Source organism: Macaca nemestrina, chromosome 14 (assembly GCF_043159975.1).
Source record: "Macaca nemestrina isolate mMacNem1 chromosome 14, mMacNem.hap1, whole genome shotgun sequence".
Taxonomy (NCBI): domain Eukaryota; kingdom Metazoa; phylum Chordata; class Mammalia; order Primates; family Cercopithecidae; genus Macaca; species Macaca nemestrina.
In genome coordinates, this window is record NC_092138.1 from 83724255 (window position 1) to 83742153 (window position 17899).

General features: G+C 40.3%; 1 protein-coding gene across 7 annotated transcripts; it reads right to left on the bottom strand.

The window, feature by feature from the left end:
- Positions 1-465: 465 nt before the first annotated feature.
- LOC105481088 (ZFP37 zinc finger protein) lies at positions 466-17549 on the bottom strand. Of its 7 annotated transcripts, XM_071078188.1 has the most exons (5): positions 17177-17199; positions 15776-15885; positions 9651-9732; positions 9222-9356; positions 466-4288 (listed from the first exon to the last, which is right to left on the bottom strand). In XM_071078188.1, exons 3-5 carry the CDS (start codon positions 9697-9699, stop codon positions 2745-2747), a joined length of 1728 nt encoding a protein of 575 aa, XP_070934289.1. In that variant the 5' UTR covers positions 9700-9732; positions 15776-15885; positions 17177-17199; the 3' UTR covers positions 466-2744. The 7 variants fall into 7 exon arrangements, with proteins under 7 accessions (XP_070934289.1, XP_070934288.1, XP_011738686.2 ...); XM_071078187.1 differs by lacking the exons at positions 15776-15885; positions 17177-17199 and adding an exon at positions 17481-17549; XM_011740384.3 differs by lacking the exon at positions 15776-15885 and having other exon boundaries at positions 9651-9777; positions 17177-17441.
- Between the last annotated feature and the right edge of the window lie 350 nt (positions 17550-17899).

The window sequence follows — 17899 nt, forward strand, 5'->3', positions numbered from 1 at the left end:
GTGGCAATACTATGGGTTCCCCAAGACATGTGGAAATTCAACATAGCCATAACCTGCAACTGTTTCATCCTTCTAAAAAGTGCAGGCTTTCTACAGCTCTAGACAGTGATGACTCATTCTGTGCATAGTGTTATATTTCCACTTGTTAAGAAATTATTGGTGGAAGGCCGGGCGCGGTGGCTCACGCCTGTAATCCCAGCACTTTGGGAGGCCGAGGCGGGCGGATCACAAGGTCAGGAGATCAAGACCACGGTGAAACCCCGTCTCTACTAAAAATACAAAAAATTAGCCGGGCGCGGTTGTGGGCGCCTGTAGTCCCAGCTACTCGGGAGGCTGAGGCAGGAGAATGGTGTGAACCCAGAAGGCGGAGCTTGCAGTGAGCCGAGATCGCGCCACTGCACTCCAGCCTGGGCGACAGAGCGAGACTCCGTCTCAAAAAAAAAAAAAAAAAAAAAAAAAGAAATTATTGGTGGAAATGGCTTTCATACTGCATTTTCTTCCCATGTGATAAATAAGTTACTTGGAAATGAGGGGATATATTCATGAGTTGAGCTTTCAACCATGCATGTGTATGCATGTGTGCATATTCCATTCTCAATATATTATATTAACACATTATAATTCTCTGAAATGAGGTCAGAAAGGAAGGAGCTTGAATGGTAAATATTTGTAAAGATGGCATTTAAGCACATATTTCTTTAGGGCCCATTATTATGCTGAACTACTATCTAGGTGAAATATTTACTCAACAGAATTGAACATGACTAGACACGTCCTGGTAACTGCTCATATGTTAGTTCTGAGGAATAAATGAAATAACGTAGGGATTGTGCTTTAAAAAATATAAAAGATAATATGCCAAATTACAATATGTTATATTAATTATGTAAGTTAATATTGTATTAAAATATTTCTGTACTTACGTCTCTGCTTTTAGTGTAACAACTTAGAGTTTAAAATAGTTCAGGAGTTTTGTGGGGTTTTTTGTGTTTCTTTTTTTGAGAGAGAGCCTTACTCTGTTGCCCAGGCTGGAGTGCACTGTAGCCTCCGCCTCCTGGGTGCAAGCAACTCTCTTGCTTCAGCCTCCTGAGTGGCTGGGATTACAGCATGCCCAGCTAATATTTTGTATTTTTAGTAGAGATGGGGTTTCACTGTGTTGGCTAGTCTGGTCTCAAACTCCTGGCCTCAAGTGATCCACCCACCTTGGCCTCCCAAATTGCTGGAGATTACAGGCATCCACCATGCCCAGCCAGAAGTATTTTTAATCTATAGCTCAAGAGTAAAAAAAATCCAGGTGTGCAATGGCAAATAGGTCTCCTGTGACGGTCCAAGTTGATGCATAGTACCTTCTGGAATGCATGCTGCACAATGATTCTGAGGCCAACTCTGGGTTCACTCAGAAAGAGTACAGTGATCCAGTAAATAATGCCCAATATTGAGCAAGAACAGGGAGGGGTGACATTTGTTTCATTTGCATTCCCTGATTGAGGTGTTTGTATGTTAGTTCTTTGAATATGAGATAAAATGGGGTGATTATTCAGAAAATCACTTTCATTCACCTGCAATCACAATTCATCATCAGTCTGAAAAAATGGCAAATGTAGAAACATAGTGCTGTTATAATTCACTATGTTAATGAAAGAACGTGTGTTTGATAGGAAAAGTCTTTATGAATTCAACATCGTTTCATACTATATACTTTTGATTCATCATCATTCATGAATAATCATACAAAGATTTTAACTCTGTCAAACAACATTGTGGAGGGGTTCAGTGACAACCTTAAATAATGTTGATTTGTGCATATTAAAATATTTTAATTATAAAAATACATGTGCATCATTTAAAAATCCAAATATAGAAGGAAGTCTTGCTCCTATCCTAGAACCCAATCCTATACTCCTGTGCCCAATGGCAACCACCATGAAGTTTATTCTGTATTTTTTTCAAAGTCTATTCACATACAAATACATGTATATATGCATACTAAGATATATACACATACAGAGATATGAGACAGAGGTTAAACAAACATACCCTTTTGTACACAAAGGGGAATATAATATATACATGGTTCAGCAACCTGCTTTTTTACACTTCACAGTATATCTTGAATATCACTCCCTACCAGCACGTTTGTATCCTCAGCTGCTTTATTTTCTCTTGTTTTCCTGTTAACACTTTTTACATATATAACAACCCTTTCAAAAAGATTTCTGCTGATGCATAAGCCAACACAGACATTAAGAAAGAGCTGGGTGAAAATATCAAAGAGGCTTATACAAATGGCCACACTCATTTACGTAAGGCAATAAACAGATATGCAAATTCAACTATAATATATGGTGCTTAAGTACAAAACAAGAAGAAACACAGGAACTGTCAGCATATATAACTTGTTTCTCCATTGCTTTGAATATTCAAATTATTCACAAGTTTTAAGCTTTCAATTTCAATCTGAACATGTAGATCATTTATAATAATTGAGTATTGTTAAAACAATATTTTTTATAAAAGGTTTTGTATCAAGTTTAAACCCTTGTTTCCATCCACTGATTCTATATGAAGATCCATTTTCAAAAGAGAAACATTGAAACAATGTTTCAAGAGAAACATTTTCAAAGTTTCTCATGTATAACAAGGTGTGATATCTTGTTAAAGGCTTTCTAACACTCTTTAAATTCAGTATATTTCCAAGGTTCAACAAAATTTTAAATTTAGTTAACAAATTTGCCACATTAACGTCACTCGTGAGATTTCGCTTTTGAATGAGTTTTCACATGTTTGGTTAGGGATGCATTTTGTTTGAAAGTTTTCCCACATTCATTACATTCATAGGGTTTCTCTCCAGTGTGGGATCGCTGATGTATAACAAGCTGTGACTTTGCATTAAAGGCTTTTTCACATTCATTACATTCATAAGGTTTCTCCCCAGTATGAGTTCTCTGATGTACAATGAGGTGAGACTTTTGGCTAAAGGCTTTCCCACATTCATTACACTCATACGGTTTCTCTCCAGTATGAACTCTCTGATGCTGAGTAAGGCCTTCAATTTGTTTAAAGGCTTTCCCACATTGATTACATTCAAAGGGACTTTCACCTGTATGAGTTCTCATATGGTAAGTAAGAGATGAGCTATGTCCAAAGGCTTTTCCACACTCATTACATTTATAAGGTTTCTCCTTAGTATGAGTTCTTTGATGTATAATGAGGTGTGACTTCTTGCTGAAAGCTTTCCCACATTCATTACATTCAAAGGGTTTCTCACCTGTATGAATTCTCATGTGTTTAGTAAGGGATGAGCTATACTTAAAGGCTTTTCCACATTCATTGCATTCATATGGTATTTCACCTGTATGTGTTCTCACATGTTCGGTAAGAGATGAGTTATACCTAAAAGACTTCCCACATTCCTTACATTCATATGGCTTCTCACCTGTGTGAGATCTCACATGTTGAATAAGGTTTGAGCTGTGTCTGAAGGTTTTCCCACATTCAGCACATTCATAGGGCTTTTCTCCAGTATGAATTCTTAGATGGTCAGTGAGTGCATGTTTATGACCATGGGCTTTGCCACACTCAATACATTCATATGGTTTTTCTCCGGTGTGAGTTCTCTGATGTACAACAAGGTGTGACTTTTGGCTAAAGGCTATCCCACATTCATTACATTCATATGGTTTCTCCCCAGTATGAATTCTCTGATGGTCAATGAGTCCTTGTTTATGGCTGAGAACCTTCCCACATTGATTACATTCATAGGGTTTCATACAAGCTTGAGGTTTTTCATGCTTAGTAGATGAGCTAAGGCTGGATGATTTCTTATGTTTCTCTCTAGTTTGAATTTTGTCCTGTTTAATATGGGATGAGCTATGACAGCATAATTTGTCATGTTTTTTGCCAGTTTTGTTACACTTATCAGATGAGCTATGGTTGGATAATTTCTCATGTTTCTTTCCAGTTTGCTTTTTGCCTTTCCTTGTATCAGATAAGCTGTGGTTGAATGACTTCTTGTGTTCTTTAGCTGCATCAGATTTCCTTTTTACACAGTTTCTTGAGTGATCAGGTAAATCTAAATTCTGTTTCAAAATTTTTCCATGTGACTCAAATTTAAGAAGCCTTTTCTTTGAAGGAATATGTTTTGTATGCAAATTATTTTTTTTCCCCAGTGAACCACAGTCACTGCCATTCTCCTTAGTTTGAGTTTTCTTTTTGACTACAACTTCCCTGAGGAGTTTGTTTTGAGATTTCTGGTTATTTTCAAGCTGGTCATCATCTTGCTCGACTTCTAAAATGGAATTCAGTGAGATATTCTTGTGAATCTTTGTACTCTTATATTTTGGAATAAAACTTGTAAAGAAATGACCTGTTGTAGGGTTAAATTTTTATTCAGGCTAGTATAGCAATGTAAATGAAACAACTAGGGTGAATGGACTTGAGGGAGAAGATGTTGTGGTAAAAAGAGGTGGGAAAAGTGACAATAGTGATTTTTAAAAGGTTTTGCTGCTTAAAAATATGAGTGTGCAACCTGGGGTAGAAGATGAAATAAACACAAGGAGAAGTGAACAGAGAATAGATGGAGTAAAAAGAGCTTATGATTGTAGCTGATACTTTTTTGAGGTTTCTCGTAAGCCCAAGCTGCCCAGTTCTGGTAACTCCCAAGCTGGCCATAGTATATTGCTGCTGCAGCCTATACTGTATTACCCCAATTCTCCATGGGCACAGTTGGAGACAAATCTGACTCAAACCAAGATGTCCAACAAGATTCTTTCTTCTAACAAATTTGACTCCAGTTAGTCTCCACTTGGTACTTAAATTTAGAAATTATATAAAGCAGGCACTAGTAACCCATATTTTCTCTATGTAAACAGAAAGCTCATCAAGTTAAAGAATGAAACATCTGCCGGGCGTGGATGTAATCCCAGCACTTTGGGAGGCCGAGACAGGCAGATCACGAGGTCAGGAGATCGAGACCATCCTGGCTAACACGGTGAAACCCCGTCTCTACTAAAAAATACAAAAAACTAGCCGGGCAAGGTGGCGGGCGCCTGTAGTCCCAGCTACTCGGGAGGCTGAGAAAGGAGAATGGCGTAAACCCGGGAGGCGGAGCTTGCAGTGAGCTGAGATCTGGCCACTGCACTCCAGCCTGGGTGACAGAGCAAGACTCCATCTCAAAAAAAAAAAAAAAAAAAAAGAATGAAACATCCACACACAGAGAAGCAGAGACATAAGAACTGTTTCTTTAAAGAGATCATTTGCACAATTTCAATTCCCAGTGGCTTCCTAGTTCCTTCCTAGTTCCTATTTCTAGCCTCTGGTGAGGACTGGCTGAACTATCTTGCCCTTAGCTTGTAAGGGATACACTCATGTCCTTATTGCATATTCCTGTATGTACTGAAGCTAGCTAATGTAAACTTTTGTTATTATATCCAAAAGAGCCAGAAAAGAAAAATAAAGTGAGTCCACCAAGAAGTATTGACAAGCCGATAAGTGGCTGAGAAAATAAATAAGAAAGGTTATCCACTTTCTACTACTCATGGTGAATTTTTCTTGTAGTGCTTAGACCTTTTCCTGCTGACATATCTTTTCCTTTCCATTGCTATCATTGAAATGACCCCCAAAATTATATTCTTGTACTTTAAAAATCCCTAGTTTCTCTACATTACCTGATGCTTTCATCAAATGATAAAATTCATAGTAATTAGCTTAGCAAACAAACTTTACTCAATCTGATTTATAGGGTGCATCCAAGTTTGTTTTGTTTTCCAATAGTTTGCTATGGAATGTATATTTGTTCTTTTCGGTCATTCTAATTGTCAATTACAAATTTTAAGTTTATTCCTAGCTCTAAGTGGTTACTCACATTCTTTCTGCCATACATTAAACACTTACACATCTGAGATGTCTTCTTAATCCCTGCTTCCCTTCTCTGAGACCATTACCCACACTGAAAACTGTGGGCTGCTATGTTTATACTACATAAGCCGAATTCTGGCTAAAAACAATAGATTGGGCAGTGGTAAACACTAGGTAGTGCAATAATATTCTTTTGCCTAAGAACCAGAAATTGAAATTTATAGACTTCTGTTAGCTAGCTATGGATACTACATGTATAAAAACCTATAATCTTAAGAGCTGAGGCCGCCATTTAGGGGTGTCCTTTTTCAGCTACATGCTATATGCATGGAAAAGCAGAAAAAGCTTCAGAATGAGAATTAAACAGTCTTAGAGAGAAGCAGATATAAAAATCCCCATGACTTCAGAAAGAAAGAGGCAGGAAGTGAATAGCCACCTTGATGGTAAAGGAACATTACACTGAGAAAGTGAAAACTGGACTCAAACCGAAAGGAGTTATGGTATCTGAATGGATGGAAAGGAAATATTATTACTTTTATAAAGGACATTAAAGAGATTAATTCCCATGGAGCAGAAGATCAGTTTTGAAAAATGAAAAAAATATATATATATGTAGACATATATGTATGTTAGGGAGTCTAGAGAAGTGCAGTTGCTGGCTGCTTTTACATTTAGGAAATTTTAAGTGATGCAGAGAGAATAACAAACTTTTAGGTACCATGACAAGGCTGTGTCTTTCAATGCCCAAGGATGATGGAAAACATGGAGGAAAAATTTCCTTCTGGAAAGAAAGGAATCAAAACTGAAAACTTTCCCCTTGACATGTAATATTACAAGAACCTTTACAATGATAAATTGAGCTGGTCCCAACTGGTATCTGTCAGCAGGAAAAGACGTAAGGTACTACAAGAAAATATCACCATGAAGGAAAGGAGGAGAATTTGAACAAGCAAATTGGTATAGTAATATGATAATACCAGAGAAGAGTTGGATATGGAAGAGCAATTGACTAAGGCTGGAAGTTTTTCTTGAATCTGAGACAGTAACTAAAACATAAATGCCAAGCTAAAACAACTGTAACTTCAGAAACAAATATGGAACTCACTTGGCCCAGCAAATTATTGGAGAGAATAGAACAGCCCCTCTTTGAAGAGCCTCCTAAGTAGTATATAAGAACCTGAACCAAAAGAGAGTCATTGTAGCAATGATAAAGATGTATTAAATGACTTAGGATTGTTTTTTAGCTGTAAAGTGTCAACAAGAAAAGTAAGGATAGCCAAAACTGGAGCTATTAATGGATGAATCAGAAACTCCATTGAGTCTCTTCATTTGTCATTTTAAAGACTGGTTCCTCTCAGGGAATTCATACAGTCTTGGACAACTGAAGGTCAAAAGAATTTAAAAGACATAGCAGATATTCTGCTATGAATAATTTGGGGACTATGGTAACATAAATAATAACTGAATATTTTCATGTTTGCTGGTAACATCTAAGATCAATTAAAGCTGGGCATGGTGGCTCACACCTGTAATCCCAACACTGGGAAGATGAGAAGGGAGAATTGCTTGAGACCAGGCATTCAAGACCAGCCTGGGCAACATAGCAAGACCCTGTCTCTATGAAAAAAAAGAGAAAGAAATAGGAAAAAAACTGATTTAGCAAATTTATCTAAGAATTGGAAAAATTTAAGTATGAGATAATATGAGCCTGATTTGTGTGATGACATTGAACATTGAGAAAAAAAAAAGCAGAAACTGAAGACAGGATAGTAACTCTATGGAAGACAGTCCTATAATCAGAGTACACCCTGATAAAAACAGGGAAGTTGAAAAGAACCTCTAATTTAGAGAGAAAGACAAAGCTTTCCATTTCTGACATCCTAAGAATAAGCTGTTATGTAAGTAGGTCAAATATGAGTGTAAGACAAAGGAATTGGAGATGTCCATTTGGAAGTCACGAGTGTAGAATAAATAGCTTTTATTTGCACAACGAATAATCGATACAATGTTTAAAAAGAACAGATAGTAGAAGACAAAACCTTAGGGACACCTCAGCAAAATGAGAAGAAAGAGAAGCTAGTGAGTAAATGATAAAGAAGCACTTAGCGGATAAGATCTGATTCAAGTTGTACAATTCAAACTGGGTGAGTGAGAACTTCAAGCTAACAAAAACGATTAAAGTATGCACTGAAAAGTAAGCAGTGGTGACCTTAAAGTCAGAAATTTAGTTACAGGCATGAATTCTGTGGGATTTGACTGCAGGGGTTAAGGAGAAAATGGAAATGATGATGTGCTATAGATCATGGGTCTAGAGAATTTCATAGTGAAAGGAGAGAAACAGAAATAACTCAGGACAGGAGCATCACGCCAAGAGATTTGGAAACAGGGCAGATCTAAGAATGTCCGAATACATAGGAGAAAAATTGACACCTAGGGTCTTGAGTAAAGGAGAAAAGGAGAAAAGGAGAAAAGCTGAGGATATTAGGAAAAGGGAGGATGCTTTTTTAAAAAAGCACTGATTTATATAAGGTAAGCAGGAGTGGGATTGAGAACAGCTAAGAGGGTCACTGCTCCTTCTGAAGATTGAGCAATGGAAGGGTCAGTTAGGCATCTGAGGGGCTGGTACCAAGTTTCAGAGCCCTGATTTTCACCTTTTATCCTACCACAACCTGAGTGGTGTGAAAGATAGTATTATTTTTTCCTGTGGCAAGATTACACCTCCCAGCCCCTCCCAAATGCATAGCCTTTTGAATTATAGCACTCTTCCCAGTGGAAGGATTATACATTCCTACCATGTTGAACTCAGGAGTGGCCAGATGGCCTGCTTTGACCAACAAAATGTGAGCTGAAAGGGATATCTACAACTTTCAAGCAGTAACTGTCAGAGTTACTATGTGGTTCCACTCACCCTTTTTTTCCCTCTGTCACGAGACCAGAATTTGCCAAATGGAGAATTGTCTTTCAGCATAGGTCCCCAAATAAAGATAATATGGAATAGAGCTGTGGCTTGAGCAAGAAACTAATTTTTCTTATTGTAAGTAACTAAGATTGCAAGGGCTCATTCCTTCATGGAGCAAAACTGAGTGGAAACTGACTGATAGAGGTAATATAACCAAACTCCCGTATTTAACACTAGCTCACTACCATAGTGAACCTCACATAGAACCTCTCGTGTGAACAAATTCGCAAAAGGAAGAGATATTAGAATCTCTCAGGTTACAGAATCTTTGTAGTTTGAAATATTATTTCCTCAGGAAATCCTGATTTTTTTCTACTGCTATTTTCTAGTTAAGAAAGACAAGTCTGGGATCTTTAAGAATTTCAGAATAAATTATTCTCTGAAAAATTTCAAAGTTACAACTTACTTCCATCAGTTTCTTTTTGCTTGGATCTTGCTATTTTACTTGGACAACCTTGACTGGGTCTTTTTCCCTTCCCCAACCATGGTGCTTCTCCTTTTTCCAACTTGGAGATCAAGTCTGGTTTGGGAGCTTGATACCCTGCTCATGAGAAATAGCAGAAACTGAGTGTTAGAACAACCATCCCAGAAATGAAGCCCCAGCATTTGTACTTCAGGGCCTAAAGAATACATGGCTTCTGGAGTTTCACAATGTGAATGCCAGGTCAACTGAACAGACCTTCCATTTTGGAGCCTTGGGCACAAATATCCTGCCTAGTATCTAAAAGGGAAGAAAGCCCTTTGACCTACAAAAATGAAGGCCGAACTTATCAAGGACTCCAGAGAGAAGGTATCACAGTGTACACATTTTGAATTACAAAGGAATTGTTCTTACCCATTGAGGCTTGGTTGCTGTAGTTCTCCAGCATCACATCATGATACATGTTCCTCTGAGCAGGATCCAGTTGCTTCCATTCCTTCTGGGTAAAGGTCATAGTCACATGTTTGAATGTTACTGATACCTGTGATAGCATATTCCTGTTCATGCTAATGTTATCCACATTTGGTGAGTGATTTGGACAAGATAATAATTTGTTCTTACCTTGACTACGTACTGTTGATCATGATATTATAACCTGCTCAATTTTTCATTATTTTGAACTCAATTTTTCTCTACTCAATTTTTCATTATTTTGAAAAAAAAAACCATATTAAGAAATGTCCCTACTGAGCTGGGCACAGTGGCTCATGCCTGTAATCCCAGCAGTTTGGGAGGCTGAGGCAGGAGGATTGCTTAAGCTCAGGAGTTTGAGACCAGCCTGGGCAACATGGCAAAACTCCATCTCTACAAAAATATACAAAACTTAGCTGGGTATGGTGGTGCATGCCTGTAGTCCCAGCTACTCTGGAGGCTGAGGCAGGAGGATCACCTGAGCCCAGGAGGTCAAGGCTACAGGGAGCTGAGATCACACCACTGCACTCCAGCCTGGCTGAGAGAGTGAGACCCTGTCATGACAAACAGAAATGTCCCTATTGTGAATTTATTTATTCAAGAGGATAGAATCATGTGCATATCGGAGAGAAAGATAAATAGCCAAAAAAAAAAGAAAGAAAGAAAGAAAAAAGAAAAAAGGAACAGAATCAATCTTTGTCTTATCTTCTATAACAGGGGATGTTAAAAGGCTATTGAGCAGTATTTATAGTTTATAGAGTTCTGAGGTAGAAGAATTGAGACCTTTTTTATAACCAGTCAAAAAAATCATTTATGGGCTGGGCGCATTGGCTCACACCTGTAATCCCAACAATTTGGGAGGACAAGGCAGATGGATCATGTGAGGTCAGGAGTTTGAGATTAGCCTGGCCAACATGGTCTCTATTAAAAATACAAAAATGAGCCAGGCGTGGTGGCAGGCACCTGTAACTCCAGCTACTTGGGAGGCAGAGGCAGGAGAATTGCTTGAACCCAGAAGGTGGAGGTTGCAGTGAGCCAAGATCAAGCCATTGCTCTCCAGCCCGGGCAACAGAAACTCCATCTCAAAAAAAAAACAAAAAACAAAACAAAACAAAAAAAAAACTCATTTATGTTTGGCAGCAAAAGTAAGATATTTTAGGCATATAAGAATGCAGAAAGTAGACTACCAATGTTCTTTAGAAATAAAGCAGAAAGTTGGGGAGAAATAGAGGAAAGGGGAAGGGGAAGAGAAAGTGGAAAAGAAGCAGAAAAAGAGAATGAATGATTTTTAAAAGAAGAAAAAATGGATCAGAATAAAGATTTCAAAATTGGGAAAGACTTAATATACGAGAGAGCTATGATTAATACAACCAGTAAAATGTCTAGTTAAATCTAAATAACTTGATAATGTGCTTGTACAACTGTTATGAAAGTATCCTTAAAATCAAGAGGTATGATATGAAAAAAAATTAGCAGAACCCTAACTAGGGGGGTGGGGGTAGGGAAGAAATTAAAGTATGTTAAAGTCCTCTTATTCGGCAGGTAAAAGGAGGATGGCACAGCTATTGGAGAATTTTGATACTAATAAATACACATTCAAACATGTTTGTCTAATGTTTAAAGATCATCCCTTATCCTCACAGACAACCAACCTTTTTTTTTCCTTCTTTTTATTTTTGTTTACTTTTTATTTTTGGGGATAAAGTCTCACTCTGTTGCCCAGGCTGAAATGCAATAACGTAATCATAGCTCACTGACACCTTGAATTCCTGGGCTCCAGCAATTCTCCCACCTCAGCCTACCAAGTGGCTGAGACTATAAGCATGCACCACCCATGCCTGACTGATTTTTAAAATTTTTTGTGGAGACAGGTTCTTGCTATGTTGCCCAGGTTGGGCTCAAACTCCTGGGCTCAGGCAATCCTCCCACCTCAGCTTCCCAAAGTGCTGAGATTACAGATGTCAGTCACTGTGCCTGGCCAGACCACCATTCAATTACCTGCAAAAGTCATCAATTTAACCCCACAGACCTCTAGTCACTGACTACCAATAATCTCCCATCATTGATTGTCACTGGCCTTCCAATCACTGAGCTGATACAGACAGCCTTGCCTCATTACTGGGCCTATAGCTCCAAAATGACTGGGTAAAGCAAACCTCCCAAACAGTAGCAATCACTTGCCCCCACAGACACTCCAATCACATATTCTCACAAGTCCCTCAACCAGTGATACCCACAGGACACATGGTAATCTATCTCCCATTACCCCAAATCCCTCATCTTATCAATCCCCAATCACTGACACCAATAGAATTCTCAAGCAGTGGCCTTTATAGAAACTCTAATTACTGCCAGCAAATTCCACTCCTCCCTCAGCCTCTTTAGCCACTCCCTTCATTTACATGCTTTACCTGAAATCTACCTGTCTCTTGAGGATCCTGCTTCCTTACAGGAGCCTCAGAGGAGTGGAAGCTATCTTTCCTGCACCACTCCCCTTCCCGCCATGACCCATGTACCTCAGGTTCTAAAGATGCCGTAAATGATTACTTTCAACCATTTCTCATTCTTCCTTCAAAATTCATAGCTTATTTATAGTATCACCAGATTTTCATCTATTAACCCTCCTGGGTCCAGTGATTTCCTAGGAGGACTCACGTGACTCAGTATATAATTGTACTCACAGCTATTATTTATTTATTTATTTATTTTATTTTATTTTATTTTTTTTGAGACGGAGTCTCGCTCTGTCACCCAGGCTGGAGTGCAGTGGCCGGATCTCTGCTCACTGCAAGCTCCGCCTACCGGGTTTACGCCATTCTCCTGCCTCAGCCTCCCGAGTAGCTGGAACTACAGGCGCTCGCCACCTCGACCGGCTAGTTTTTTTGTAGTTTTTTTAGTAGAGACGGGGTTTCACCGTGTTAGCCAGGATGGTCTCGATCTCCTGACCTCGTGATCCGCCCGTCTCGGCCTCCCAAAGTGCTGGGATTACAGGCTTGAGCCACCGCGCCCGGCCAGCTATTATTTATTGTAGCAAAAGTATACAAAGCAAAGTCAGTTAATCAGCATGGGATAAAGTCCAGAGGGCACCAGGCACCAGCATCCATGAGTCCCCTCCCAGTGAAGTCATATAGAACATGCTTAATTCTAATATTGAGTTATATTACAGTGAGTTATAATAACATGTATGAAATGTTGTCTACTAGGGAAGCTCATTAGAGACCAGTACTGCCCAAGGGTTTCACTGGGGGCTCATCATGTAGGCACTCTGCCTGCATGTACAAAAATTCCAGACTCCCAGAAGAAAGCAGGTGTTCAGCATAAACCACATTGTATATGTTCTTTAAGCACTGGGAACTACTCTTAACCAGTTCTGGGAATGGTGGGATCCTTCCTGAAATCTAATTTCCCAGATGCCAGCAAAAAGCAAACCTTGCAAGCAGGCCTGTCTAAGGATAGCAGGTTTTTTGTTTGTTTGTTTGTTTTTGTTTTTTTTGTTGTTGTTGTTGTTGTTTTCCCTGAGACGGAGTCTTGCTCTGTCGCCCGGGCTGGAGTGCAGTGGCCGGATCTCAGCTCACTGCAAGCTCCGCCGCCCGGGTTTACGCCATTCTCCTGCCTCAGCCTCCCGAGTAGCTGGGACTACAGGCGCCCGCCACCTCGCCCGGCTAGTTTTTTGTATTTTTTGTAGAGACGGGGTTTCACCGGGTCAGCCAGGATGATCTCGATCTCCTGACCTCGTGATCCGCCCGTCTCGGCCTCCCAAAGTGCTGGGATTACAGGCTTGAGCCACCGCGCCAGGCCAGGATAGCAGTTTTTGACTTCTATGTTAACTCTGGTCTGCAGTCATCCCACCCCATTCACTGAAAACTTTAGCACCAGCTAAATCCCTGCCATCATGCTGCACTACCTCTGTATCAATGTGGAAGAGCCATTCAACACCCTTGCCTCTCTTTTTCATGAGGTCAACAATCTTTTCTTCCACTCAAATTCAGCCACCTATTCATAAATCATCTGCACTTACACCTTGCCATCACTATAACACCTCCAAAAATCTCTAAGACATTCCACCCTCTGACCATTATTTCCTATCCTGCTACTTGTTCTAGTACTTTCACTCCAATAATTCTCCAAACTCATTGAGCCTAACCACTGATCCTAACCACTTTTTCACAATCTTCCACCCTTACCTAGCCTTTCTTTCTTGTTCAGATTCCTTGTTCTAACACTATACACAATCAATTGAAAACTATAAAGTTTTAACTTCCTTTCTCCTCTTCTCCTCCGCTGTATTTACCTATCAAAGCCTCAACCTTGGTTAAATCCAACTCTCCTCTTAATCTCTGCCTGCAACCTTGCAACTGAACATTGCAAGAGAAAAATCAATCTCTGCTGAGTGGACTAACTTCAAATTTATAACACATATGCCAAATGGGCATCTAATACTGTCAGTAGTCCTACCTAACCCTAGAAAATGCACATTTCCTTTTTCCTAGATGATTATTTTGAACATTCTCCTTTTTAACTCTGAAAACTCCAACATCTACCCCTTTCCCACTCTCGGCTGATGAATTTGCTTCATGCTTTCAAGAGAAAATAAATCCAAATGGACAAGAATTACCTTGCCTTGTTACCACCAATTCCACCAACCTGTTTCCAAACTCATATATAATATACCTTCTCTTCTGTCAAAATGGAAAGTCTTCCTTCTCTCACCTAAGGCCAGTTTCTCCATTTGTGCTCTCAATCCCATCCCCAACTGCCTTCCCAACGACTTCACCCCTGCAAGTACCTCTTTCTCTTTTGTAACATCTATTTCTCCCTTTTACTTGGATCATTGCCATTGACACACAGAGTTGCCTTAATATCATTCATCTGAAGAAACCCGCTCTTGATTTCATATCCTTTACAATGTCTATTTCTCTGCTTCCTGTACCAGCAAAACTCCTCATAAGTGTTGCCTATACTTGCTGTTTCCACTTCATTACCTCTCATTCTTTCAACTCACTCTAACAGGATGTTATCCCCTTAACTCCAATAAACGAGCTCTAATCAATCAAAATAACCATTGAGCTGCATACTGGCAAAATCAAATTATCTCTAGTCCTGCTTTGGGACTCAAAAGTGTATATCACAATTGATTACTCCTATTGTCTTGAAAGGCTTTCTTCTCTATGCTACTTTGACATCCACTTGCACAGTTTTCCTCTTACTTCAATGGGTACCCCTTATTCTCTCTTGTTTTTTGTCTTCTACCAGACTTTTAAATGTCAGAGTGACCCAGGCCTCTGTCCCTGGCTCTCTTCTCTTCCCTATCTGTCTTCGCTTCCTAGATGACATGAGCCAATCCTAAGGCTTTAAATATCATCTTCATTGTGATGCAATTCAAAAATGGCTCCCTAGCTCACACCTTTCCTAAGTTCCAGATTCATATATATAGTGGCTACCCTATATCTTTAGGTAGATATGCAATGAGCATTTTGACATGGCCAAAATAGAGCCACTGACATCACCCCAGATCCCATTTCCATCCACCAAATCTAGTCTTTTCCACCATAACCCTTCCCATTCAGAAAATGGATTCACCATCCATCCAGTTCTTCAGGTTAAAAGTCTAGATGTAAATCTCGATTCTTCTCTTCCCTCATACTCCATATATCAATATATTAGTAAGTTATATTGCTTATCTCCAAATGTATTCTGAATTTGATTTCATTTTGCTGCTACAACTCTATTCTAAATCACCATAATCTCTTGTCTTTTACTATTGCAAAAAGTTCCTAACTGACTTCCCTATACCTACCTACTCTTGCCCCTCTGCAGTCCATCTTCCATGAGGTAGCCATGGTGATCTTTTCAAGGTATCAATCAGAACAGATTACTCCCCTGCTTAAACTCAATGGCTTCTCACTGCATCTAGAATAAAATCTAAATCCTTACACTAGCCAATAAAATCGTACATTATCTGATACCTTCCTACCACTATGATTCACACCTTTTTACTTTTCCTCTGACTGTGCTCCTACAGCACTAATCTTCCTTCCCTTTTTTAAGCACACCAAGTTCACTCCTACCTCAGGTCCTTTGCAGTTGATGTATATTTTCTTCCTGGAACACTCTTTCTTCAGATCTCTACATGGCTGCCTCCTTGTGATGATTTATGCCTCAAGCCAACTGTCATTTCCTAAGGAAAGCTTTCCATGACTAACCTGGCTAAAGTCATGCACTCCCTACCCTCAATCACACTCTACCACATCATTCTCTTTTACTTACTTCAGCACTTATTAGTGTCTGGAATAATTTTATTTGTTTATATTTTATCATATCTTTCGTATTTCTAGAATGTAAGTCATTGAGGGAGGGATTCTGGTTCTGTTTCCTGGCATCTCTCCAGCATTTAAAACATTCCCTGGTTTTGAGGATAAAGCAGAGACTGCAAAACAACAACAACAAACAAAATCAAAAACACTCCCTGGCATAAAATAAGTGCTCATCTTACAGTCTGTCTGTTCCTACTGTTCCTGTAAGTTTTCAATCACTGACACCCAAATACTCCCCATTACTAACCTTCACAAACTCCTCCCAATTATGGATCTCTACAAGTTCCCAACTATCACTCTCCACAGAACAATCATTAACCTCCACAGACCTCCAATCACTGACCACTAAAGAACCCTCAATTATTAAACCCAGCAATCCCCTCAAACTCCTGACCCCTTAGGCTTCTAGTCACAGAATCATAGAGGGTCCTCAATCATTAATTCCTACTAATCACCTCATTACTCAAAGCACAGTTATTACTGCTAGACATCACCTAATCATTGACTTGCATTCATCCCCAATTACCTTTTCTCCCCAAATGGCATACAAATCATCTACCATCCCCAGAGACACCTCAACATTGACTCCCCAAACTCCAACAGTCATATTCCCCCCTCACGGGCCCCCTGATTCCTCCATTACCCACTGACCGTCAAAGATACTGCTAATCAAACTTGCACAAACATCACCGTCACTGACTCCCAAGCCCCAATCCCTGATGCTCCCAGATGCTCCCAGTCACTTAATTTCCCAAATCCCAACACTGACCATCTTTGATAATCCAGGCTGTAACCACCATAGGCACCCATAATCGCTGGCTCCCATAGACACCCCAAACCGCCAACTCCCACAGTCCTTCCCTCTCTCTGACACATCACAAAGTCCCCATTTCTGATCCCCTTCCAAACTCTGACATTCAGTGACTGCCAGAGACACCTCCCCATCATTGTCTCTGCAGATCCCTCAGAATACTGATATCCTAAAGCCAAATCACTAACTCCACAGATAACTCAGAACACTGACCTCCCAAGAGACCCTTTAGCATCGATTTCACCAATTGCCAAATCACCTATCGTCACAGACTACTCCAATCACTGCCCCGCAATTAGACCATCTCTGACCGCCAAAACACCCTGCCTCATCACAGCCCTCACCGCGGCGCTGGTCTCGGGCTCGGACACAGCCATCTCCAGTGGTCGCCCGGCCTCTTTGATCGTTCCCGCACTTCTCCTCCGGTCCACGGACTCTGGCTTTGTCAGAATCCGGTAGCCGCTGGAGACCGACATGACGACTACCCGGAGAGGGGCCTTAGCGGGTCCGGCAGCTGCGATGGCGGCGCCCTTCGGTGATAGCCTACGGGCGCGGCCATCGTGGCGAAGGGCCAGCCGCACAGCGGAAGTGCGGGGACTTCTGGGACAACGAGATAGGGAAGCGAAAGCCGGCGAGGGCGTTACTTACAGGGTGCAGGAGTGATGCAATCAGAGCGAGCCAGAACCCGGTTCGGTTACGCATTACAGGAGTGACCTGGGCCTGACAACTCACTGCCGGCGTTCGGGTCGCGTCACTGCCGGAAGATATTTTACAGAATTTGGAATTGCTTTTCCGAATACACGTCAGTGCAGCCAGCGGCTAGAAGTCCGGGAATCACAATGCTTAGTGCGGATTTCAGAAGGCTGGGGTGCGAGAAATTGGAAGCAGAACGGAGAGAAGCCTGATGGAACAAATAACATTGTTTTATAGGAAGAGACGTTAATCTTTGAGATATACGATAAATCTTTTCATGTATAGTATAAGAACAATAAGAAAAACTGAAACAGGAAGTTAAGTGAACACACCACTCTTCCTTGAGAGCCCGGGTTTGGTGAAGATATTTCAGC